The 22,417-nt window shown below is 41.1% G+C and overlaps 2 protein-coding genes and 1 long non-coding RNA gene across 4 annotated transcripts in view; all 3 read left to right on the top strand.

The window, feature by feature from the left end:
• Window positions 1-9,831, top strand: part of PPP4R3A (protein phosphatase 4 regulatory subunit 3A) — a 41,643-nt gene extending 31,812 nt beyond the window's left edge. Inside the window, exons 10-15 of the mRNA XM_059850164.1 lie at window positions 686-844; window positions 1,991-2,160; window positions 3,732-3,874; window positions 6,403-6,593; window positions 7,079-7,305; window positions 8,950-9,831. Coding sequence (XP_059706147.1) covers window positions 686-844; window positions 1,991-2,160; window positions 3,732-3,874; window positions 6,403-6,593; window positions 7,079-7,305; window positions 8,950-9,063 — 1,004 coding nt within the window. The 3' untranslated portion in view covers window positions 9,064-9,831. The remainder of the gene's footprint in view (window positions 1-685; window positions 845-1,990; window positions 2,161-3,731; window positions 3,875-6,402; window positions 6,594-7,078; window positions 7,306-8,949) is intronic.
• A 2,125-nt stretch (window positions 9,832-11,956) lies between these two features.
• Window positions 11,957-18,890, top strand: LOC132329272 (uncharacterized). The gene is made up of 2 exons (XR_009487010.1): window positions 11,957-12,751; window positions 15,536-18,890. It is a non-coding gene; the product is annotated as an uncharacterized LOC132329272 (long non-coding RNA).
• A 1,036-nt stretch (window positions 18,891-19,926) lies between these two features.
• CCDC88C (coiled-coil domain containing 88C) overlaps window positions 19,927-22,417 on the top strand; it is a 95,132-nt gene continuing 92,641 nt past the window's right edge. For both annotated transcript variants that reach the window (XM_059850163.1, XM_059850162.1), the window contains exons 1-2: window positions 19,927-20,064; window positions 20,168-20,268. In XM_059850163.1, the coding sequence (XP_059706146.1) occupies window positions 20,005-20,064; window positions 20,168-20,268 (161 nt within the window). In that variant the 5' untranslated portion in view covers window positions 19,927-20,004. The remainder of the gene's footprint in view (window positions 20,065-20,167; window positions 20,269-22,417) is intronic.

The following is a 22,417-nucleotide window of genomic DNA, read 5'->3' as shown; positions in this document are numbered from 1 at the left end:
GTTTTTAGGAACTCATGGGGCAGTTCATTGACATAGACTTCTAAGCATTTCTAAATGGTTTCTTAAGGTCAGGGATTACTAGAAATGTTGCAACATTTCCCCTGGGAAGGTGTGCTGAATTTGAGAGTTGTTTCTTCAGCAGACTAAGAAAGCAGAGATCAGTGATGAAGTAATTGTTCATGCTGGATACTAGCAGCAGTTCTTACAAGTGTTAAAAGACCCTGAGGTATTTCTTGCATAGTACTTTAGTTAAAAAGCATTATAGATCACATTTTTGGTGTAAACTTAGTCAAGACACTGCATATGGGGTGATAGTTTATGATCTAGGTTTGTGGACATCATAATGTGATTTGGCTAAACAAGCCTGACTACTCATGTTAGGGTTATGTTCTGTACTCTGAACCTTCAAACACCTATTTAAGAAAAATGTAATTGGTTCTGAATTTTAAGAGTTTCCTTCCATATCTGTATTCATAGAAAATATTCAATCCATAACAAATTTGTTCAATTTCTGTCTTAAAGACTAAATATGTTCTGCAGCATGTTCCATAAAATGTCTGTGGGAAAGTAAAAAAAACTTGTAAACAGTAAAAATGTTTACTGGAGTGCAGTTGTATATTTGAAGTTAGCTTCTGAAGGCAGTATTCCAGATACATTTAATTATTTTGGTTTTGTTTTATTACAGATGATTTTCAGACAGCCCAACTCTTGGCATTAATACTGGAATTGCTAACTTTCTGTGTAGAACATCATACCTATCACATAAAAAACTACATTATTAACAAAGATATCCTGCGAAGGGTACTCGTTCTCATGGCCTCAAAGCACGCTTTCTTGGCATTGTGTAAGTTTGAAAGCTAAGGAATAAACTAGAATTTTGTGGATGTGAACTGATACATATCTTCACTCTGCTGGAAAAAACTGTTCATGGATTGTGACAATTTTTTACTGAATACAGAAATTCTACCATTATAGTCTATGTTTCTTATACTAGATTATAGTTATATCAGCTACTATTAGTAAATAATTTTGCATTTATAGACGTTTTTTCCCTTAAAAAAGAGGGATTTTGCTTCATGTCAGTGGAGAGGGGAATTGAAGAGATGGTGTGTCAGTTTTGATGGCTTTTTAGTAGAAATTATCAGAGGTACTTAATTAGAGATATGACTACCTGAATGCATTAAACTGCACAGAAGTTCAGTATACTGCTCTTCAGGCTGGTAGTTTCTTGACCACACTCAGCTCAGTAGTGTCAAAGCAGACTTAATTCTAGAGGCAGGTAGGAGATTTTCTCTGTAATTCTGTTGTGCACATAGAGTTAAAAAAACAAAGCCTTAAGTTGCCAGAGCAGTACCATACAGTAAGTACCTTTTTACATTTTGTAGCCAAATAACCTGTACACATGGTTGCTAAGCAAAATGTGCTACCATGTGATATTGTACTTTCTCTTTATGCATGGACATTCTCTCACTTGGGCACACCTTGGAGTTTCAGAAAGGGCTTTAAAGTGGTTGTAAATCAAGCCTTTGCTTTACTATGTGTGTGAATAAAAAGTCATTTACCAATTTTAAAATGAGGTCATTTATATTCTAATCCGATAGAACTAATTAAATCTAACCAAATATTTTAATAGTAAGGATGATAAGCAAATTCTGAGCTCTTTTACTGAGAAAATGTTTTACCTTTACCATAAGTAACTAAAAAAATCGAAAATAGATTTTTATATTAGTAGTATTATAGTTGAACAATACTGTGTGAATTCTTCAGTGAACAGAGGTGTTTTCATTTGTACAGTTATGATGGAGGATTTCTTTATGATAAAACTGGTAAGTAATATTCAGCAGTGTAGTCAAGACTATTGAGAAGCAGAGAAGGACTGAATGTATCGCTGTATGTGAACTGAGGCTGTAAATTGCTGTAATAATGCTGAGTAATTTCTGCAATTTTGCTTTCAAATGTAAAAACTCTTCTGACAACGTGTGTGTTTCAGGTGCCCTTCGTTTCAAGAGAAAGATAATTGGGCTAAAGGATGAATTCTACAACCGTTACATAATGAAGAGTTTTTTGTTTGAACCCGTGGTCAAAGCATTTCTAAATAATGGTTCCCGTTACAATCTGATGAACTCTGCCATAATAGAGATGTTTGAATTTATCAGAGTGGTGAGTGCTATTATATGCTAAAGATAATTACTGCATTATTTAGTCTTGTAATTCAAGATTACTTTTCTTTTTGCTTTTGCCCTAAATTATGCTCTCATAATGGGACCATATGATATTGTATTTATATGAACCTTGTTTTACATCACAATTACAGATTTGTTACATGTTGTTTCTTACATTCAAACAGTACCATTACTTGAAGATTAAATTCACTTGATACTGTACTCACAGTACCCAGTTTTGCAAAGGCAGCACTAATCAAATTTCATCATGCAGATTGGATGGGCTTGTTATGACAGGAATGTAATTAGAAACTACTGCTGCAAACCCATCAAATTTAGCTGTGCTCTGTAATGTCAATGAAATGGAATATGGAATTATACAGAAGAGATACCAATCTCTTTTGATTATTTTAATGGAGTGCTACCAAGTTCCTTCCATGGGGAGTCTCTTAAATATTCATGCCAGTTTGGCTGTCTGCACAGTACTATGTTGTTGCTGTTGTTTGCATCCAGATTCTAACAAGATGCTGTACAGACTGTAAATGTGGTAAATGGGGCCAAGCTAGGGTGCAGACAGTTATCAAGGAGTAAGTCACCACATACTGTGTCACCTCTTGAAATCTGTAGTGTTGATCACCTCTTTCTTCTTTGAGTTGGGACTCAAGGTAATTCAAGAATAAGATGACCTGATCATCATGGAAGAGTTGATTGAAAACTGGTTTTGAAGCTATGGAAAAAGTTCATCTGTATAGGTGGTCGTGACTTGTACAGTGGTGTATTGGGTTTGCAGGGGCAGTGGTGGGCAGTGGCTAAAGGGGTGGTTTCTGTAGAAGCTGCTGGAGGCTTCCCCTGTGTTCAAGAGAGCCAGTGCCAGCTGGCTCCAGATGAATGTGCCACTGGCTGAGGTCAGAGCAGAGATTCCCCTGCAGCCCATGGTGATGTCCATGGTGAGGCAGCTGTCTCCCTGTAGCCCACTGTAGGGCTGTGGTGGAGCAGAAATCCTCCTGAAGCCTGTGGTGGACCTCAGGCCAGAGCAGGTGGAGGCCTGCAGAAGGAGGCTCTGACCCCTTGGGAAGCCTGTGCTGGAACAGGATCCTGGCAGGACCTGTGGCCCTATGCAGAGAGGAGCCCACAGGAGCTCCTCTCTGCATAGGGCCAGAGGTGGAGCAGGTTCACTGACAGGACTTGTGACCCACAGGGAACCCTTGCTGGAGCAGCCTGTTCCTGAAGGACTGCATACCATGCTCTATATCAGTGTAAAAATATCTCTCAGTTACAGTGGAAAGACATTTTAGGATTGGGTTTGGTACGGTTTTTATCAGACTATAGATCCTGTAATGTTTTGAAGTGTTTGAAGGAGATAACTGCTAGAAAATTTATGTTGTTTGCTAATCAAATACTTGAGGCCCTAGATTTTTAATTACACTTACATACTTATATACTTATTTTTGCATAAGTTAATTACTACAGTGCTTGCTATGGCATTCTCATTTCAGATACTTTTTATATTGTATTAAATAAATTAATTTGAATGAAAATAAGACACTTTATGTTTGTTCCTTCCTGTAGGAAGATATAAAATCGTTAACAGCTCATGTAATTGAAAATTACTGGAAGGCACTGGAAGATGTAGATTACGTGCAGACATTCAAAGGACTGAAACTACGATTTGAGCAACAAAGGGAAAGACAAGATAATCCAAAACTTGACAGGTAAAATACATTAAATGCTCTTAATAGCATATTGATGCTTTAATTCTCTTATCAGACTACTGGTGGGTTGTTCTATTGTTCTGGGAAATACAGATCATTTAGACTCCTGCTTGCATCTCAAGCCTTGCAGAATTTACTTGATTAAATGTGTTGCTATAGACTTTTCATCAACTTGCAGCAAACGTAAGTTGCTGGACCCCCAGTCATAATGCTAATTTATTGTATCTTGAACTTATCTGCAGTACTTTAATGAGGCTGGAAGCCTACCAAGTATCTCTACCAAGTTGATTTGTATAAATAACATATTTCCACTGCTAATTTGAAAGACTGTCAGTTGTGAATTACCATTCTGTGGATTTTTCCTTCAAAAATTTACACGTCAGATTTCCTTTCATTTTATTTGTGGGAGTAGATATTTAGATAAGCTTTATCAAAATGCCTTAGGAATAGAACGTAAAAAAAAATTTCAGAGAATGCTTTTTTGTCCCTGTTAGATCTGCTGATGGAGTAAAAAGCAATCTGATGCAAAGCTTGAATCGCTCTTTCTGTTTGCCAGAGCAAAAGTTCCCTTCCTTAGTACACAGTTGCTCAAGTTTAAAAGGTTGAGATTTATAAAAATAGGAATTTTAGGCCTTTTAGCTCCATTTATTTTTGCTTTATGTCAAGTTTCATTAAAACAAAATGACTGCTTGTGTGAACAGATGAGTTACTCTTAAGAATTGTTAACAAGATCTGTTCTTGTTTTGCTGTCTTGAATTAGTTTGAAAAGACATTAAAATTAATTCTGATAAGTCCTACTAGGATATCTTGACATTTCAGACTTTTATTTCCTGCCACAAGATTTCTTAATACTTAAATTTGAGAGTTGTACAATTAAAACGAGACTGTAAGTGTAGATTTATTTTAAAACATTGAAGCACTTTCAAGATCATGCACAGGATCTGCAGTTTTGAGTACTAAGGTGTTAAAAGTGAGATGTTATTATTTTGGTTTATGTCAGCTAAGCATATCACTCAAACAGCTGTGAAATCCAAGGCTGTGATTCTTGCTTACGTTAATTCATGTGTGGAAAAGAACACCCAGCTGATTCCTTCAGTAATTTCCATCCAGTATAGCAAGTAAAGGTGTAGGTTTTTTTTCTTGGCTTAAGTTGAGCTGAGTGGTTGTGCTGCCTGAGTTTATCCAACAGAAAATAGAGCTTCAGGAGGTCTGTAGCTTAGCCTTCTTCCTACATCTGTTGTTGTGGTTGCACAAGTCCTGTCACAGTGCATGTAATTTTTAAAGTGAAACCCCAGAAATAATAAAACGCACAAATAACAAGAATCTATTTACATATTTTAGCAAAGAATAGTTCAGTAGAGAAGGAGCCCAACATGTTGTTGACACAGGCCATGAAATTATTCATTAGAGTTCCACATAAGTCATAGTTTTGTGCTCTTAGCAGAACTTGAGTTTAAATAAAATGTAAAATGATGCAGTATGTATAGATGTATGATAATGCTGGCAAGCAACTTACTTACAACTAGGTTTATCATTAAAAGTGCATTTAGCATTTTTACTCAATAGCTTGTAATGTTTTAATTTTTCCCTTCTGGCTTTTTCCTGCACTCAGTAATGCAGATGTCTAGGTTGTATTATTAACATTTTGATCCCAGTAACCAAAACCACTGCAGACTTTTCTGAAAAACGTGAAATTCATCCAGTAAACTGTGAAGTGCTTCACAAGAGTTTCATGCTGCTGTTGGAAACTGACTGTTGAAATCAACATCTAGCAATGAAAATGTTTTCAATGTCTCTTCCACTTCTCCTCCCCATTTTTCAAGGGCCACGTCCCTGCCCCTCTGCTCTAAGACCATAATACTGCTTCTGTGAGAAAAGGGAAAAGGAAGGTGGAGCTGAGATAAACCAGCATTCATAGTAGATCAAACAGGGAGAGAGAGGTAGCAGTTCATATCCAAGTCTCTGAAAAATGGAAAATACTGATAAGTGACCAGAAGTTGTAACAGGTGGATGTGTCAGAGAGAGAGAGCTTTCTCTTCAATGTATTTGCTTAAAATTGGACTCATGTTTAAGTTAGATTTTTATTCCTTTTTTTTTAACTTGTTGGACCCTCAATACTAACAGGTTACAGTATTTTCAGCGAATACATCTGTGTTTCTAAGCTCTTTGTTTTACAACTTTTTATTTACCAGTGCAAGCTGGTAAACCAAGCCTGACTGCAACACTTCAGTGAGATTTATTAAAATTACTTTTAGTAGTGCTGTTTATATGCTACAGAATTTTGTACTGATCGAGTAGTCTGTATGTGCTGTTAGCGAAGTTATACTTTATTTGATTCTTTATACAGAGATGTTTTTAATGATATTTTATTGAAAATACAAAGGTTCACAGTAGGGAATGATTTGCTGGTGTTTTTGTTGCTCTGCAATGTATGGACCTATAAGGTATCACTGAGTGTCAAGTACAAGTTTTATTATTAATATAAGTTGATTTTTGAATCTAAGCTTTTAAAACTTCCTGTTCTGCAGCATGCGCTCCATTTTGAGAAACCACAGGTATAGAAGGGATGCAAGAACCCTGGAGGATGAGGAGGAAATGTGGTTTAATACTGATGAGGATGATATGGAAGATGGAGAGGCAGTGGTGCCCCCTTCTGACAAGCCTAAAAATGATGAGGATATTATGGACCCTATCAGCAAATTCATGGAAAGAAAAAAATGTAAGTGATGAGAAGATGAATGCCATAACTTGGCATTATTCAGTCCTGCTGCAATGAAGGATTTGCATGTATTTATTTTGAAATTGCAACATCAATTTGGTGGACCACATATTAAAAAAGTTTTGTTGTCTTTAGAGGCAGAATGATACAAAATGTGTTGTAGACTTCTTAAAGCATTTGAATTAAAATCTTATCTGATAGTCTAGCTTTTCAGTGTTTTATTTGAGTTATAATTAAATGTTATGTGTTAACTCAAAATTTTCTATATAAATGATCAGGTGATACCATTGGTAGAACAAAAAGTGTTCATTTCTGGCCAGTGACAACCACTGGTAGGTGGTACAGTAGTAAGGAAGAAGTCTGTGATGACTCACTTAACTGAGTTATACATAAAGTATTAAGCCTTTTCCCAAATAGTGATTTGGATTTAAATGTTTCACTCAATAATACTGCTTCTTTTTTTTGCCTTTTTTTTTTCTTTCCAGTGAAAGAGAGTGAAGAAAAAGAAGTTCTTCTGAAAACTAACCTTTCAGGTCGCCAGAGCCCGAGTTTCAAGCTTTCTTTTTCCAGTGGTACAAAATCTAACCTTACCAGCCAGTCATCTGCAAGTAATCTGCCTGGATCTCCTGGGTCCCCTGGGTCTCCAGGGTCCCCTGGCTCACCTGGATCAGTTTCTAAAAGCACATCTCAGATGGCAGCTATTACAACTAAGGTAATTTTGAGTGGTTGTAGGTTGGCTTTATTGTTACAGCGTAGGAGTTTGCTTTTGCATCTCTCTGAAGTTCCTGTGAGTCCCAACAAGTTAAGCAGTAATGGACTGTCTGGTTTGTGTGTACGTCTTGTCTGACCGTCATCATTTTTAATGAGATCTGCTGTATGTGAAAGAAATAAAAGCTCTTTTAACGCCCAGACTGGTCAAGTAGGAAGCATGCCATTAGTTGGTCTTAGCAGTGGTATTTACAGTCAAAAACAGACAACTCTGTACTCATATTAAATTGCACAGAGGTATTTGACAGATAAAATACATATTTTGGACATAGCCAAACAAACATAGCCATATGGCTTAAGAGTTCGCATTTGGATTGCATTCTCCTGAAAACACCTAGATCAGAAGTGTTTGGCTCATGGAAGAACCTAAGGACACTTCTGTGGAGGAAACTTTTTGCATAACCCAAGAGTTAATCAAATGCTTTTTAAAAGGGATGGAATTGGCTTGCAAATCCATTCAGTCTATTAGAGGTTTTTCTCTCCCAGACAGTGTAAGTCCTTGAGTTTGAAATGGAGTCTTAACATATGGATTATGTTGGATACAGTATTGACTCCACAAATTCAAGTACTGGTGACAAAAGAAAAATGGTCAGGTTACAAAAGGGAACATGCAGTGGACTGAAAAACACTCCTGGATTCAGGCAGAAGGTTATCTTATCTTTTTGCAGAGTAAAACATGCCAGTCACAAACTAGAAACAGTGTTGAAATTGGGTTTTTCATTAATTTCCTGATGTTATTGCTTTAGGTGTAGCGTAGTCAGTGTTACATGTATGTGACTGTACAGAATGTGTGTAATTGTTTTTCAAGTTGTATTTTGGAATACAGTTGACTGAAATGTTCTGGTTTGAGTGTCCATTATTAGGCACCTGAATAAATAATAAGACCTTTGAGTAAAGTATTTGATGCTTCAGAATTGCAACATAGTATACTTAGGGGAATTTTCAGAAGTTCATGCTGCTTCTTCAAGGGTCCAGAGCTGCCTAATCTTAAATTTGTGGGTATTTACAATACAAAAGAGTTTTTAGTGATATTAGAAACATTTTCATTTTCAGCTGATGAGTTACTTAAACTATGTAACCTGTACACATCATTCAATTATGTTATTCAAAACAATTCTTTGTCACTATACACTTCAACTTTTGCCAAGACAAACTGTGTTCTAAAAGTATCATAATTCAAAAATTTAAATTGAAGATATTCTGCATTTGTTTCTGAAGTGCTTACAGATTGCTCAGTACAGTCAGCTGTGCTCAGTTAAAATAAACTATGTCTTTACACATGGAGCTGCAGTGACACTTAGCAAAATCATGTCAGTTTTTGGCTTTACTTAAATTTCAGCTGGCAATATTTCCAGTTGGATAGGTAGAAGCCCATTTTGGAATTATTAATTTAAACATTTCTCAGATAATGTCATTTTCATTCATACTGAAGGATTTATTTTTGTTCTGCATTATTTTATTCAAAACCTTCTGAACCAGTGTACTTATGGCAATATTCTGTGCAAACATCATGTTACAATGCAGTTGTGAATGAATTATCAATGTACAAACATTCTCTTAATTATAATAATTCTGTCTGTCTTTGTAGGGAGGCCTCGTTGGGCTTGTAGATTATCCTGATGATGATGAAGAGGATGATGAAGATGAAGATAAAGAGGAAACTTTACCTTTGTCAAAGAAAGCAAAGCTTGAGTCATCATAATGGCAACTGCTGAAGAATAGTACCAGTTGGGGAAGGATTTTTTTCCAAAAACAAAACAAACCCACAGCAAAGCAGCAATCTTTTGTGAATTACTGTGTATGACACAGATCAACCTATACAAATGGATTTCTGCCAATCAAGTGCCAATTCAAAGGAGCAGAAGAAGGAGAAATACTTCATTTAGGGGAAAGACTTATGCCTTTGAGCTCTCCAGCTTGGACCACATGTTGCCCTTTTCTCAGGGAAGGAAATGGAAAACAAAAAAAACAAAAAAAAAAGGAAAAAAAAAGAAAAAGAAAAAAAGCCAACAGGGCAGGAGTTTTGTTAGTGGAACTCTGGATTGGCTGGTCAGTTGCTACAATCAGAATATGCTTTCTTGGACCATGTATGAGACTTCTGAAGAAAAGGCGGGTTTTGCCATAATTCTTCACTAGTTAAGAATGCCAGCAGTTTCTTTGTATAAAAGAGACCTGCCTTTGAAATCGTACATTCTGAACATTTTACTCGAGATACAACAGGTTTTAAAAACCTCTGCGGGGGAGGGCCGAATATAAAGTTTCCTCTTTTTTTTTAAATCTGTTCCCTTTGCCCTTTAAACTGCAGAAATTTTTTTTGAGGTGGGGGATTTGTTTGTCCCTTCTTGATTAAAGATTGAGTGGAATTCTAGATGTGGTCACTTTTGTGTCATAATTTTTTTTGCCCCCCTGAGTGTATGCTTAGTTGTTGAGTATATATTTGGGACCATTAAAATTTTTTGATGTAATATAATCTCACTGTTGTGCTGGTACCTGTTTCACACTGTGTAATTTTGTTCTGCATCACAGTTCTTAATATGTTGAGAATTTTATGGAAGATGGTAACATTTTTATCGGAGGAAAAAATCTTGCAACAATATGCATAAAAGCAATACTATTTTGTGACTAAATATTTTATATTAAAAGTTACAGCAGCACCCGTTGAGAGAAAAATCAGGATGAAATAAAAAAAATTAATCCTCTAGATAGGAAATTAGTATTCCAAAGAGACTGAAATTTCATAATGCAAAACAGTGATGGTAACTAACTCACCAAATGCAGGATGAATGAATTAGGAATGCCAATATGCTGACTCATTTGACTTAGAAAAATAAAAAAGAAATAACTAAAGCTGAAGGAAAACAGCATTAGTGGTATTTTTTAAAAATCTTTGATTCCCTTTGGAATTCCAGTTTTCATGAATAAAAGATGGTTGTAGAATAAACTTTTTACAAGGACACCATCTTTTGAAATTTATTCTAATACTCAATTGAAAAACAGCAATTAACTTGGTCTAAATCAATGACCACCTTCTTTGCCCTTTTCCCAAAAGTCTAAGTAATACTCATTTGAAATCAGTCATTATATCCTGCTTCCTTACAGAAGATGGCTTTGCACAGCAGTGCTTCCTATGAAGGGTTGTTTATTCAGTTCCTTTCTTACATCTGTTTTCAAGAGCTGATTTCCTTTTGGGCATTCCAAGCACCAGGTTGCAACAATCATGATGTTTAATACATAAATGTATCAATACAAAGAAATAAGAAAATAGAGAAATAAGAGAAATGAGAATCTGAGGCAGGATCACAGGTGATCACACCCAAGGGTAGATGAGCACTTTGTTTCTGAACGGTGTAGATGGCATGGCAGGTTCTGTGCCAACCACAAAAGGTAAAGCTTCAGTGGTTGGGCTTTGTGAGTACATACCAGCCAGTTTGGATTTAAATAAAAGTGTGCATTAAGGAGAATTTATTAGCCATCTTTTCCTCAGAGTTCATTTGTGATCACTTTCTAAGGTTGTGTTTTTACAGTGTATTTGAAATGTCTGTGACAGGGCAATTCTCAGCAGTTTTACAGAGGTCAGGAGTTATGCACATGGTCACAACAGGATTAGACACAATCTGCTGCAGGCTGAGCCCCCACGCTGTTACAACAAACTGTCTGAAACTTGATTTTTGCAACTTTGGTGTCAGAGCAGAAATTGAGACAAGGAAATCTGCAATTTTGCAGGTTTTCTTAATTAGAACCTAAATCCAGCTCAAGCTGTCAAACTTTTCTTGCGCATAAAGCTCTCAAAATTCATCCGTACATTCATCTGCAAGTCTCCAGGCTCTGTCTCAGGAAACCACTCTTCTGAGTTGGTCAAAGGAACACTTTTGTTAAAGATTTTTTTCTGTTCCTTTAGCAATTGAGTGCTTGAATCTTGTGATGTTTGATGCTGCAGTCTTCCAGACTTTCAGATACTTTCATAATACTTGTAGGAATCTTGAATTTTGAAACATTACATTTAAGAGAAGAAGTATTAAGCTGTAGTTACTGGGCTTGGCCAAAATAATAATGAAATGAGGAAATATTGGAAATTTTTATATTTCTATGAAGCTTTAAAAGGCTGGTAAAACATTAGGCTGCACATCTTTTAATGCTGTCTGATTTGTGGTTGGATGGTTAGTTGTCTTCCCAGTTATCTAATGCTCATAGCCTGACAGGGCATGTCTGCACTGATAGAAAATATTCATGGAACTTGGAAGTAGATGAATGGTGGTATACTCTTGCTCAGTGATGTTCACTTTTGTATTTCTGGAAATCTTGAAATGTATTTTAGGGGGAAAAAAATACTGGGATTGCAAGAAGTGATGGATAAGTTGTTGCTTAAGAGTGGGTTTGAGTTTATTGGTGGAAGAAGTTATGTTAGGAAACAGTATCTGTTCTAGATCTTTCTTTGGGCTGATTTTTAAAACCATTTGTCCTCCTCCTCAGAGACCTGCATGTGTATTGTACTAAGCATGGCTCAGTCATCTTAATTGCATTTTAACTGTGCCCTGATGTATGGTTTACAGGGCAAACCCTTCAGTATTTGCAGACAAGAGCCAGGGTGTTTGAATCATCCATACAGGCCTCTCTGTTCCTACAGTGACTGAAAGACTTGATGCTGATTCCTTGGATGAACTTCCAAGCTTTGAGCCTAGACTTACTGGGAATACCAGTTAGAATGTATATGTACTACCTGGTCCCTCAAGGAACCTACACACTAATGAAAGAAATTCCAGGTGATCTGGAATATTTCCGGATTTTCTTCTAATGTGTGCAGAGTGTGGCTGCATTCAGATTAACAGTGCACATCAGCACAAAAGAGATCTCCTGTATCACGAAGGTCAAAGGATCTAAAACCTGGTGTATCTAAACAGTGAGTTGTCTCTAGAATGTGCTGTCTGTAATGTGCCTGCTTAGCAACAAAGATCAGGCTATTCATTCATCCATCCCTCATAGCCCACCCAGGTGAGGCATCATGTTCTCATGGAATTAAATGCCAGGTAGGCCCAGTCCTTTTAATGTGCTAAGGATGGAACTGTTCAGATTGGGTTTGCCTGTGTTTTTGCATCCCTGCAGAGATGTTTAATTGGAGCAGTGATGGGGCTCTGTTCTCATGTTGCTGCTATGGTGCTGTTAGGCAGGCAGCTGCCTTTTCAGCCCAGCACAGTGAAGTTGGTTGCCTTGCTAAATGATGTTTCCTGACATCTGTAGAGTGGCCACCGAAGTTGAGCCTTAACCCTCTCAGCTGTTCTACAACTGCAGAGGCATCCTGGAGCAGTGCTGTGGATGCCAGAGCAGTGCTGCAGTTTCCCTGCCAGAGCAGCTCTGCAGTTTCCCTGCCTTGAGAACATCAACTCCCATTCCAGGTAAGTTGTGAAAGCAGGAGAAGAGATGGGTCACCCACAGCCTACATGTAAAACCGAGCAAGCATTCAAAATAGAGAAGTTTTCCATGAGCATGTTCTCCACCACTTTTTCTTTTTGGAGTCCAAAAGAAATGAAGGAATATACAGCTCATAGTTCAGTTCAGAACGGAGCATGTGGGCATGCTGCAGATAAAGGAAAACCCCCTGTGGGAGAGCCTGTAATGCCCATCTTCAGTCAGAGCCATAATTTAATGTCTTAATTCATGTGTGGGAGACATAACTTCATGTATTTTAGGTTTGTCTTGTACAGAGCCAGGAGCTGGATTCAACTCTTGTGGATCCCTTCCAACCTGTGATATTCTGTGGTTCTGTCCTATGGTTCTCTCATGATTTTCATCAGTGCCTGGCTACCTGATGAGCTTGTAGATTTGATTTGATAATGCTCTAGTTGCAACCACATTCACTGGAGTATGAATCTTGTGAGGATTTAATATAAATTAATAGAACAATTGAAAGCTGAAATGAACCCCTGTGGACTGCTGGGAAAAAAAAGGCAATTAAAAACGGGAGGGGGAAGATGCCATTTTCTGTATGCCAATTGTATTTATGAACAATGTAAAAATAATATATAAACCAGTAGGTAATGTTACAAAAGCAGAATGCTACTGGCAAATGTTTGAAATAGCCACTGATTTACAGTGACCTCAGATCTATACTCCTGGCCTTGCTGTGCACTCTAGAATGTCCCAGGGATGTGCAGTATCTGTCTCAGGACTCTGAAATGGCTCCATGGGAACAACATTAGTGTTAGTGGTTTAGGTTGAGATCTGGAAATTCTCTGGCACAGGGTGGAACTATGCTCATGAAATCTGTAATACAGAATGGGGATAATTTGGGCTGATTAGCACTGATCTTCTCAGCAAGTGTAAATTATGTGCATAAAGATACTGTAGGTGGGCTGTCCACCTGAGAGGGCTCAGCAGCATTCCCTGGCCACATGTACCAGTGTGGGTTAGCATTCCTTCTGGAAGTACACACATCCTAGAGCCCATACATCATGCTCCCAAGCTTTTAGACATGGCTAATCTTTTCTCTTGTGTCTGGCAGCTTGCAGCATCCTACTGGCCTTTGTAAAATATATAGCAGAGTATGGCATGGGGCTGATGTAGGTCAGGAAGAGAGGCTGTACCAGTACAACGTGTCCAACTGTCTCTGCTTTTTGGGTACCCCAGCTGCTATACATCAAATAGTGATAGAACTGAGTTATCCTAATTGGTAATCTGCCTACAGGTCTTGCTTTAGAGCATAAAGACAGGTAGGAGATGCGAATAGCCAAGTTAAAAAATGAAGTTGAACAGTATTGTCACCACAGAAGACTCCTTGTGTGCTGTGCAGTGAGTCTGCTGTCACTCCACCATCTGTGAAATACCAGTGTTATAATGCAAATAACAATTCTCTAAAGCATCTGTAATTTAAAAAGTCTCACCTCTAAGGGAATAAGTCAAGTTCATGTGATTTAAAGTCAGTTTCTGTCCACACTGACCTTCTCTAAATAACATTAATTTTTTATATAATTCAGCTAGAATTAAAGGCACCTTCTGTGTTTCTGCACATTAAGTCAGTGCACATGATACATAAAATACTGACCACCAATTTGTCTTTTCAAACAACTCTATCTAACACTACCACTGGACAACCTTAGTTTTGTGCCTTCTGTCACAACCCCTCAAAACTGGAGTCCTTCATTAGTTCCTTGAATTCTTCTTTCCACATCTGTGACTCTTGCACACAGAAATGAATTTGGGATGCTATCTGAGCAGGTAGCAGGGTCCCAAATTTCCTCACTGCCATATTGTTCACTATTCCAAGAAATGGCTCTGCCCTTAGTAGATATCAGAGGTGGTGGTCCCAGCTCTGCTGCCATCTACCTCCCTGCTGAGGCTTTGTAAACTTCTCTCTGGAGGGTTTTCCTTCCTTTGAATTTACACTTTCCTTCAACGCTAGCCAGCCTAAGTATTTCCCAAAGCTGCTTATAAAACTTTCAGCTGTGCTTGCCTATTATTTTTACCTCACTCCCAGTGTCATCAATACAGATATTGATACACTCTTGGAAACTAAAGTGGCAAAACAGCAGCCTGAAAACCTAAAATTCCCAGAAGTGGAATCAAACCTTCAAAATCACATTCTGTTTTTATAAGGATATTTGCTAGTTATGATTGATAGGAATTGATACTTATTATTTCAAATATTTTTTATATTATTAAAACATAAGCAAAATATGTTTAATACATTTTAGTTTGCTCTGTGTTTTCTATGCTTCCCTATTTTTCTTTTAAAGCAGTCAATATCAGTTCCTAGTGTGGTCTACTGGTTCTTTTTTTTGTCTCATGATTCCCAGTTAGTGCTGCTGATATAGTTCTTTTCTTCAAAGCAAAAGAAACTGAGAAACACACATGGCAGTCTTCTGCCTGGGGTATGTTCCCTGCCCTGATGAGAACACAAGGTTTTGGGTAAGGTGCCCATGCATTTACACCATTATTCTCTTCAGTAATCACCTTCTCAACAGACCAGGACCTATTGTGCCTTTAAAGCCTGCAAGACACCTTGCCCTTGCTGCTGCTGCTGCTGCTTCTGAGGACATTTTTCTTGGTTTGCTGGACATGAAGTTTCCACCCTGCTGTATCTCCTGAGCTCACTGCATTAGATTGCCGGGATCAGCCTTTGCTTCTAGCACCTCTTTAGGTGGTGAATCCAACTAAAATTAATTTCTTCTCTCTTCTTGCAGGCCCATGGGCATTCCTCCACTGCTGTGACACTCATTGCCTCTCTGAAGCGTTCAAGTCAAGGAGGTTATGTCACCATTTTGTGTTTGCCTGGGATGTTGAGTACTCCTACCTTGCTTTCAGGTTCATGCAAAGAGCCATAAACTCCTGGTGCCCCTTCATCTCCTCCCCATATCTTTTGCTTGTATTAACTTTATTGTTTGCCTTGTGTATTTGACTCTCTGTTTATTTTCTATGGACTCAGAGGTTTATGAGATATTTATTCTGCCCAAACTCTCTCTCTCTTTGTATTTTAGATTCTGTATTATGTTAGCCTCTTCAGGAGCCTAAGCAGCTGGCTTATATTTCAGCTCTGAACAAACATGTGCTGAAGGTTAATTCTAGGGGTTTTTTTTCTGGGAGTTTCTCTCTGAATGCTTCAGATACCACCCATAGACTGTAAATCACTGGAATCCCAGCCCCCTCCCCCTGGCCCCCACATTCAGATTGATCCAAGGCACATTAGCAAATACTTTCTAACACTTTTTGTGTTTTGGTAGCACGTACAGATTTGTGTCTTTTTACTCTCATTCGAATTTCTTTACCACTTTTGTCTAAACAAAACAAACAATATTGAAAACAGCATTTCAGAATCTAATATTGCAAGGACCAAAGCTATCTTCCAACCACCTTCTTTTTCTCCTGGCACACATTGTTTACAGCTCCAGAGTCTACTTAAAGCAAACTTGCTCCATAGCTGAGAAGTTGGTTGATGAACAGTCAAGTCATATTTACAAGAAAGCTGCTTAACGACAGTCCCAAGCAAAGGAGGAGAAAAATCTCTTTCCTGATTACCATGAGTTTAACTCTTGTATTGTAACCTCATGAATTCTGTTATTCCCATCCCTCAGCAACTTACACTTCAGACAGCAGATGAATGGTGGAGCTTTGTTGATGGTTGTACTCGTTGCTAGGGGACAGTCTGAGGGGGGTGAATCATGCCATTTACAGTCAGCCTAAAGGAACATTTGGAAATGCTTGAGCTTAGAAAGTTCCCTCTGTAGTCTGTCGTTGGAAATCGAGTGCTTTGTCGCTGTGAAAACTGCTTTAGAAATAGACATGATGGTAATGAAAGCATTAAACACACTGGTGTCTTTAGTAGCTTGTACCTATGTAGGTGTCTTAAATCACAGTTCTGGTGCTTTTTAATTGTTTGATAATTATGTTCTTAGTTAAAAGCTGACCATGTGAAATGGTATCAAATCAAAATTATTGCAAGTCCCATTAAACTTAAATACTACAAATTTTCATCATTGCTCTGCTGTAAGAAGCAGGATTTCTAAACGCAATCGCTCGTACATATCTGGATCTGAAGTTTCTTGGATGTTTCATTGGTATTTGTTTTATTTTATCTGCTCTGGGAAGGCGGCAGCTTCAGGTACCATCAGAAAGGAGAACTTGACCTGTGGTAGGTAGGTGATGTTTTACAAGATACATCTTCGGTGGAACACAGGTGGGTGAATAAAAGCGCTCCCACTATAAATGCTAAGGCACAGTTTGGAGAGGACGTGGAGGAAGCACACACCCAGCTGGGGCTGACAGGTATGACACAGAATTATCGAGGGGAAACCCCTCCGCACGCATTCTGGGGCTCGTAGCCAGGGTATGTGTTTTGCCAAGGAGGGCAGCCTGCCCTCCGCAACGCCGCGTCCAGGGCTGCTCTCGGCGGAGCTCCGGGCAAGCCTGGGCTTGTCCGTGCCCGGGGCAGCCGCGCTCCGCCGTCCGCGCCGTGCGGCTCGGGGGGCGGAGGAGACTTGCAGCTACTCAGCATTTCCCAGCGTGCGTCCCCGCGGCCTGCAGCCCTTCGCAACAGCGCATCCCCTTGCCCCCTGCGTGTTGAAGCAGTTCATCAGTATTTTTCGGACTACATCAGTCTCCCAGCGCATTTCAAAGCAAGCCAAGCGTTCCTGCCCGCTGCTGCTTTGCTGTCGGCATCCGACCAGGGCGCGCAACCGCTCCCCGCGCCGCCGGCAGAGGGCGCGCGGCCCCCGCCCGCCGTGGCCGAGCCGGCGGCATCCGCGTTCCCGAGCCCGTTCCCGAACCCATCCCCGTCCTGGTGCTGCGGCTGCACCTCCAGCACCCGCCTCCATACTGCCCGAGGCCAAATGTTTCCTGTAACACAGGCAGTCTCCTTGAATAACGCCCGAGCATTTGGCAGCTAACAACATCCCCAGGAACGTTTCCTGGATAAGAAATTCAGTTTTTATAACCGTGCTCTATGATGCGCCCTCCCTTTCAGTTGTGTTACTACTGGCGACACCTGGATCGGACTATGCAGCTGTTGCTTCTTTTCAGGAGTCTGTCCTACAAATGAGTTGCATCCAAGTTGTGAAAAGCATTCTTGCATCTGTCTTCTGTGAATAGCTCTATACAGTTTTCAAATACTGAGGTGCTTTGCTTTTGATTCTATTGATTAACACTCACATCTATTGTAAGCATTGCAGTAAATGCTTTGAAAAATTATTTAATGAAATCTTTCCACAAGACAGGAAATGAAAAGGCTTCAAGAAATCAAACTATGGCAGTCCATCTCTCTGAAGTGTTGAGAAAGTATTAACTGATCTTTTTCTCTCCATAGCTGTTACACTCCAAAGCATACTTATTTCTCCATCCAACTACAACAGATGATTTACTTGCAAAACTTCCTTCTTTTCAGGTCCCAAAACAACTGGACTACATGACTCACATAGTAAAGGGTTAATTTAACCACTTGTGCCCTCCTGGTACATCCTCTCAAGAAACTGAAACAAGTTTTAATTAATATGAGTGACAGTTTTCAGTCCTTGTCTACAGGACTGCCTAAAATGAGGATCTGCATGAAGCAGACCATTAAACCCGATCTTTAGTGGGAGAAACAGGCCTCTACAATGAACACCAGTGTCTATCATTTAGAAATAGTTTGCTTGCAAGCTTCTCTGGTCCCTCAGGCACAACAACAGATGTCTCTCCCTCAGCCGATGCACAAACACACATGTACCCAACCCCTTACCAAAAATACAATATCGAAGGCAGGTGGTAATAATAACCAGAATTTCAGATGTCTCATCTGACTGTGCAAGATCCAAAATTTCTTTTGTGAGTTCAGTATGATCGAACAAGAAACAGGCAGAATGCACTAAGAAGTGGCTGATGCACAGACTGATAAATACCAGAGATAAAGGATTATATCTGTGAAAAGCAGAGCAAATTGTCAAACAGAAACCCTGACACAACCAAGCCTTGCTGGGTGACACCATGCATTACACTGCTCAGCTTCATGGCTAAACTATTTCTCTTCAAGTTCTGAGCCTGCGATAAATAAAGCAGCAATCATCCAGATTACCTGGCATTGTTTATTTTCCTAACTAAAGACGGGATAAATTCTGCCCCGCAGGAGAACAGCTGGCAGCCGCTGGACGCTGTGGCCGAGGGACGGACGGGGCTGTCGGCCGGGCTCGCCCGGCCCCGCGGGCCCAGTCCCGGCGCGGGAGGGAGCGCCACGGGCACCTGCTCCCGGTTCCTTCTGAGCGGGAGCGCAACGGGCTGTGCCGCTCGCCTTGCTCCGAGTTTTCCCTCTTACTTCTTCGAGCTTCACTAAGGGCTTTACGCAGCACGTCTGGAAGCGCCCCTGAGAAGTATTTTGGGGGGAAATTCGTGGGTTTTAAACCGTAAACTTCGGACCCGCGCGTTCCCGCTCGGCGCTGGCGCCGTTCCCAGCGGACGAGGGCGCGGCGCCGGGCGGCTCCCGGCAGGTACAGCCGCCCCCGGCGCGCCCCCGCGGGCCAGTTTGCTCGCGAGGCCGCGCATCACCTCGGTTACAGCAGGAATGAGGCGCAGCCGCGGCCGCCCCCGCCGGGCGGGCAGAGGCCGCGGCCGCTCTCGCTGCCGCGTGCGGGCGATGCCCCGACCCCACACCGCGGCCCGCCCCCGGGGGCCGCCCGGAGCCGCTGCCCATTGGCCGGCGCCGGGCCCCTCCGCCCCTCCCATTGGCCGCAGCCGCTGCCCGTCACGCCGCCGCCGCCGCCCGGGTCTAATTGCCGGGGCTCGGGCGCGCCCCACCACAGGTACCGGGGCGGCCCGAGTGGAGCGGCTGCCGGGCTACGTGAAGCTGTCCCGGCAGAGCTCCGCGCCTTTGCTCCCGGGCATTCGCCGTGGCGGCTCAGATCTCTCTTCTCCCGGCGTGGCTCGCTCTTGCTTGAGGAACCTCTTCTGCAGCCGCGGAGCGAACTCGGCGGGGAAGACCGGCCTGTTGCCGTCGGGAGGAGGGACCGCGGCGAGCGGCCCCGCGCGTGCCCCCGGCGCGGGGCGGGGGAGCGATGAGCCGCGCATTGTTTGCCCTGTAGGCAGCGCCCGGCGGGCAGCGGGGCGGCGGGCCATGGGCTCCGCGCCTTTGTCTCCCGAGTGAGCCAGCCCCGCGCCCGTAGCCTCCCGCCGCCGCCCGAGCCTCGGCGACATGGACGTGACCGTCTCCGAGCTCCTGGAGCTCTTCCTGCAGAGCCCCTTAGTGACATGGGTGAGCAGAGCGGGGCGACGGGGAGAGAGGGGGCAGCCCTGTCCTGCCGGGGGTGGCTGGGTCCGGCCGCCGTCCCCCAACCCTGCTGTCCTTCCTCCGGCAGGTGAAAACCTTCGGGGACCTGGGGAGCGGGGACCAGGACAACCTCGGCGTCTACATGGACCTGGTGGATGGCGTCGTCTTGAACAAAATCATGTTGCAAATGTGAGTGGGGTCGGGGGGCAGCAGACGTGAGGGAGCAGCGCCCTGCCCCTCCCGCGGGTGCCGGGGCTCCGGCCCGGAGCTTTCCTCAGGCGCGGGGGCGGCCTGGGGCCGGGGCGATTCTCATTGTGGTTGTTCTTTGAAATTAACAGAAAACAGTAGGGGGGGAAAAAAGCTCCGAACTAATGCAGGTCCAGTGTTCTTTAACTTGTTTTTCTAATCTTTTTTTGCGTCGTATGTGTGTGGTTTTCATATTCTTTTCCTTTTTATCCTCCCAGTTATCTTAGTCAGTGTTAGAGTGGAAGGTGTGTGGCAGTACAAAGAAGGAAATGAAAGTACAGTATCAAATAAAGCTTTGCTAGGAGGGTTTCATCTGAACTTTGTCTGCTCTTGTGTAAACTTCGATACTAAATACATAATTTGGAAAAACCTTTTAGAGCTACCTCTTTCCGGCGGCACTGTAAGGCCATGTGTTGAGGGAGCTTAGAAATTGGTTAAAAGATGGAGTGCTGAAAATACCCTAACACCGAATTGAATTGTCGTTAGGTTTTTAACCACATCCTTTCCTGTTGCTGATCTGCTGTGCTGCATGCAGAGCCTGTTTTCTCTTTTCTCTGTATTTTATTTTAAATATTCTGAAATATTTCTGAGAGAGAGTTTGTAGGGACAAGTGTCTGGCTTTCAGGGGAGGAGAGTTTGGAAGTCACTTAGTTTTGGCAGTGTGCTCCCTTAAGTGACTGAAATCAATTGAAGCTCGGCCAGTGGTTTGCAGTGCTAGTTCAAGCATTTAAATGAAGAATTCTTGTTAGAATCATTTGAAATCTTGTGAAATAACATTAAATCTGTCAATTAATGCCTCACCCACTCAGATTGTGAAATTTTATTATCTTCTAGTACCTGGCTGCTCCACGTGAGAAGGTAATAAAATTTTCTTTTTGATTTGATGTTACCAGGAGTGAAAATTGTGAACTGAAGCTTAAACAGTGAAGCTGGTGAAAATCCAGATTCAGAACAGAGCCCAGATCAGCCAGTACATGGAGATAACAAACTAGTGGTGTAAACTAGCAGGGATAGAAGCCTCTTGTAAAGAGAAGGCATCATTTCCAGAATTTTTAAAGGAATAATTACACTTTAAAAATATTATTTTCTGCAAATTAGAGCCTCAAATATGAACATCTAGGTCCAGGCTTGCAGCTTTCCAAGAGGTGAGAAGTTAAATTTTGATTCCTGACCCATTGTGTTTGGCACAATGATGACCAACCTAACTATCAAACTAGCAGGTGAGTTGGCTGCAGGTTTAACTAAACAGCACTGTTATCTAATACGTTTATGTACTTATATGTGCAATAGTTATCTTATTTCAAAACAAGAAAAAATAACCAAGTCATTGTTAACGATGAGTTTATGAAGTGATGTGGCTTTTGAATGACTGTGGAATTGTTAGGAGAGTTTTATTAGGTGGTGTGTGCAAACTTAGTTCAATGGCCAATTGCATATATTTATGTCTAAGAAGTTAAGAGTTGGTAAACTTTTGTTTGTTTAACTCGAGGGAGCAACTGAACAGTGGTCTGGGGACAAGGAGACAATTCTAAGATCTCATGGAAAAAAGGAAGATAAGTATACAGGCTGGCTGAGTGCAGTGACACTAGTTGGCATTTTGTCTGATCTCCTGCAATTGTGAGAGGTGCCCTGGCATGTTTACAAGTGTTAAGCTGTCAGGTGAATAAGCTGGTGTGGCTTTGGTTTTTCTTTCTTTGAATTTTTCCCCAACAAACATCTCTGGCAGTGGCATCTCAGAAAGTGAAGTGTTGGAGTCTTTTAGGCAGCTTTAGCAGTGCTTCTAACGGTGACTAGAGAGCTTGAAACCAAAAGCTTTGTACTGAGACCCCAAGATTGTTTAATATAGGAAGGATTGTAGTTTTGTTTAGGTCAGTGTATCCTGACCTAGCAAGGCACTCAGGAAGGTGCTGACTGACCTTTATTTTCCTTGATTTTAACTTTTGAAATTGCAATGCAACTACTGCTTACATGTAAGTCAGGCAAGTCTTGCAAGGCATGTTTCTGCCCCACAAATCTTTCAGAATGAAAAAAAGTGTTTTTAAAAACTCTTGGCTCATCAGTTTTTTTAAGTCCTGGTTCCTGAAGATGGATT

This window comes from Haemorhous mexicanus, chromosome 6 (assembly GCF_027477595.1).
Source record: "Haemorhous mexicanus isolate bHaeMex1 chromosome 6, bHaeMex1.pri, whole genome shotgun sequence".
NCBI classification, from domain to species: Eukaryota; Metazoa; Chordata; class Aves; order Passeriformes; family Fringillidae; genus Haemorhous; species Haemorhous mexicanus.
This window is presented reverse-complemented; position numbering and strand designations above follow the sequence as displayed.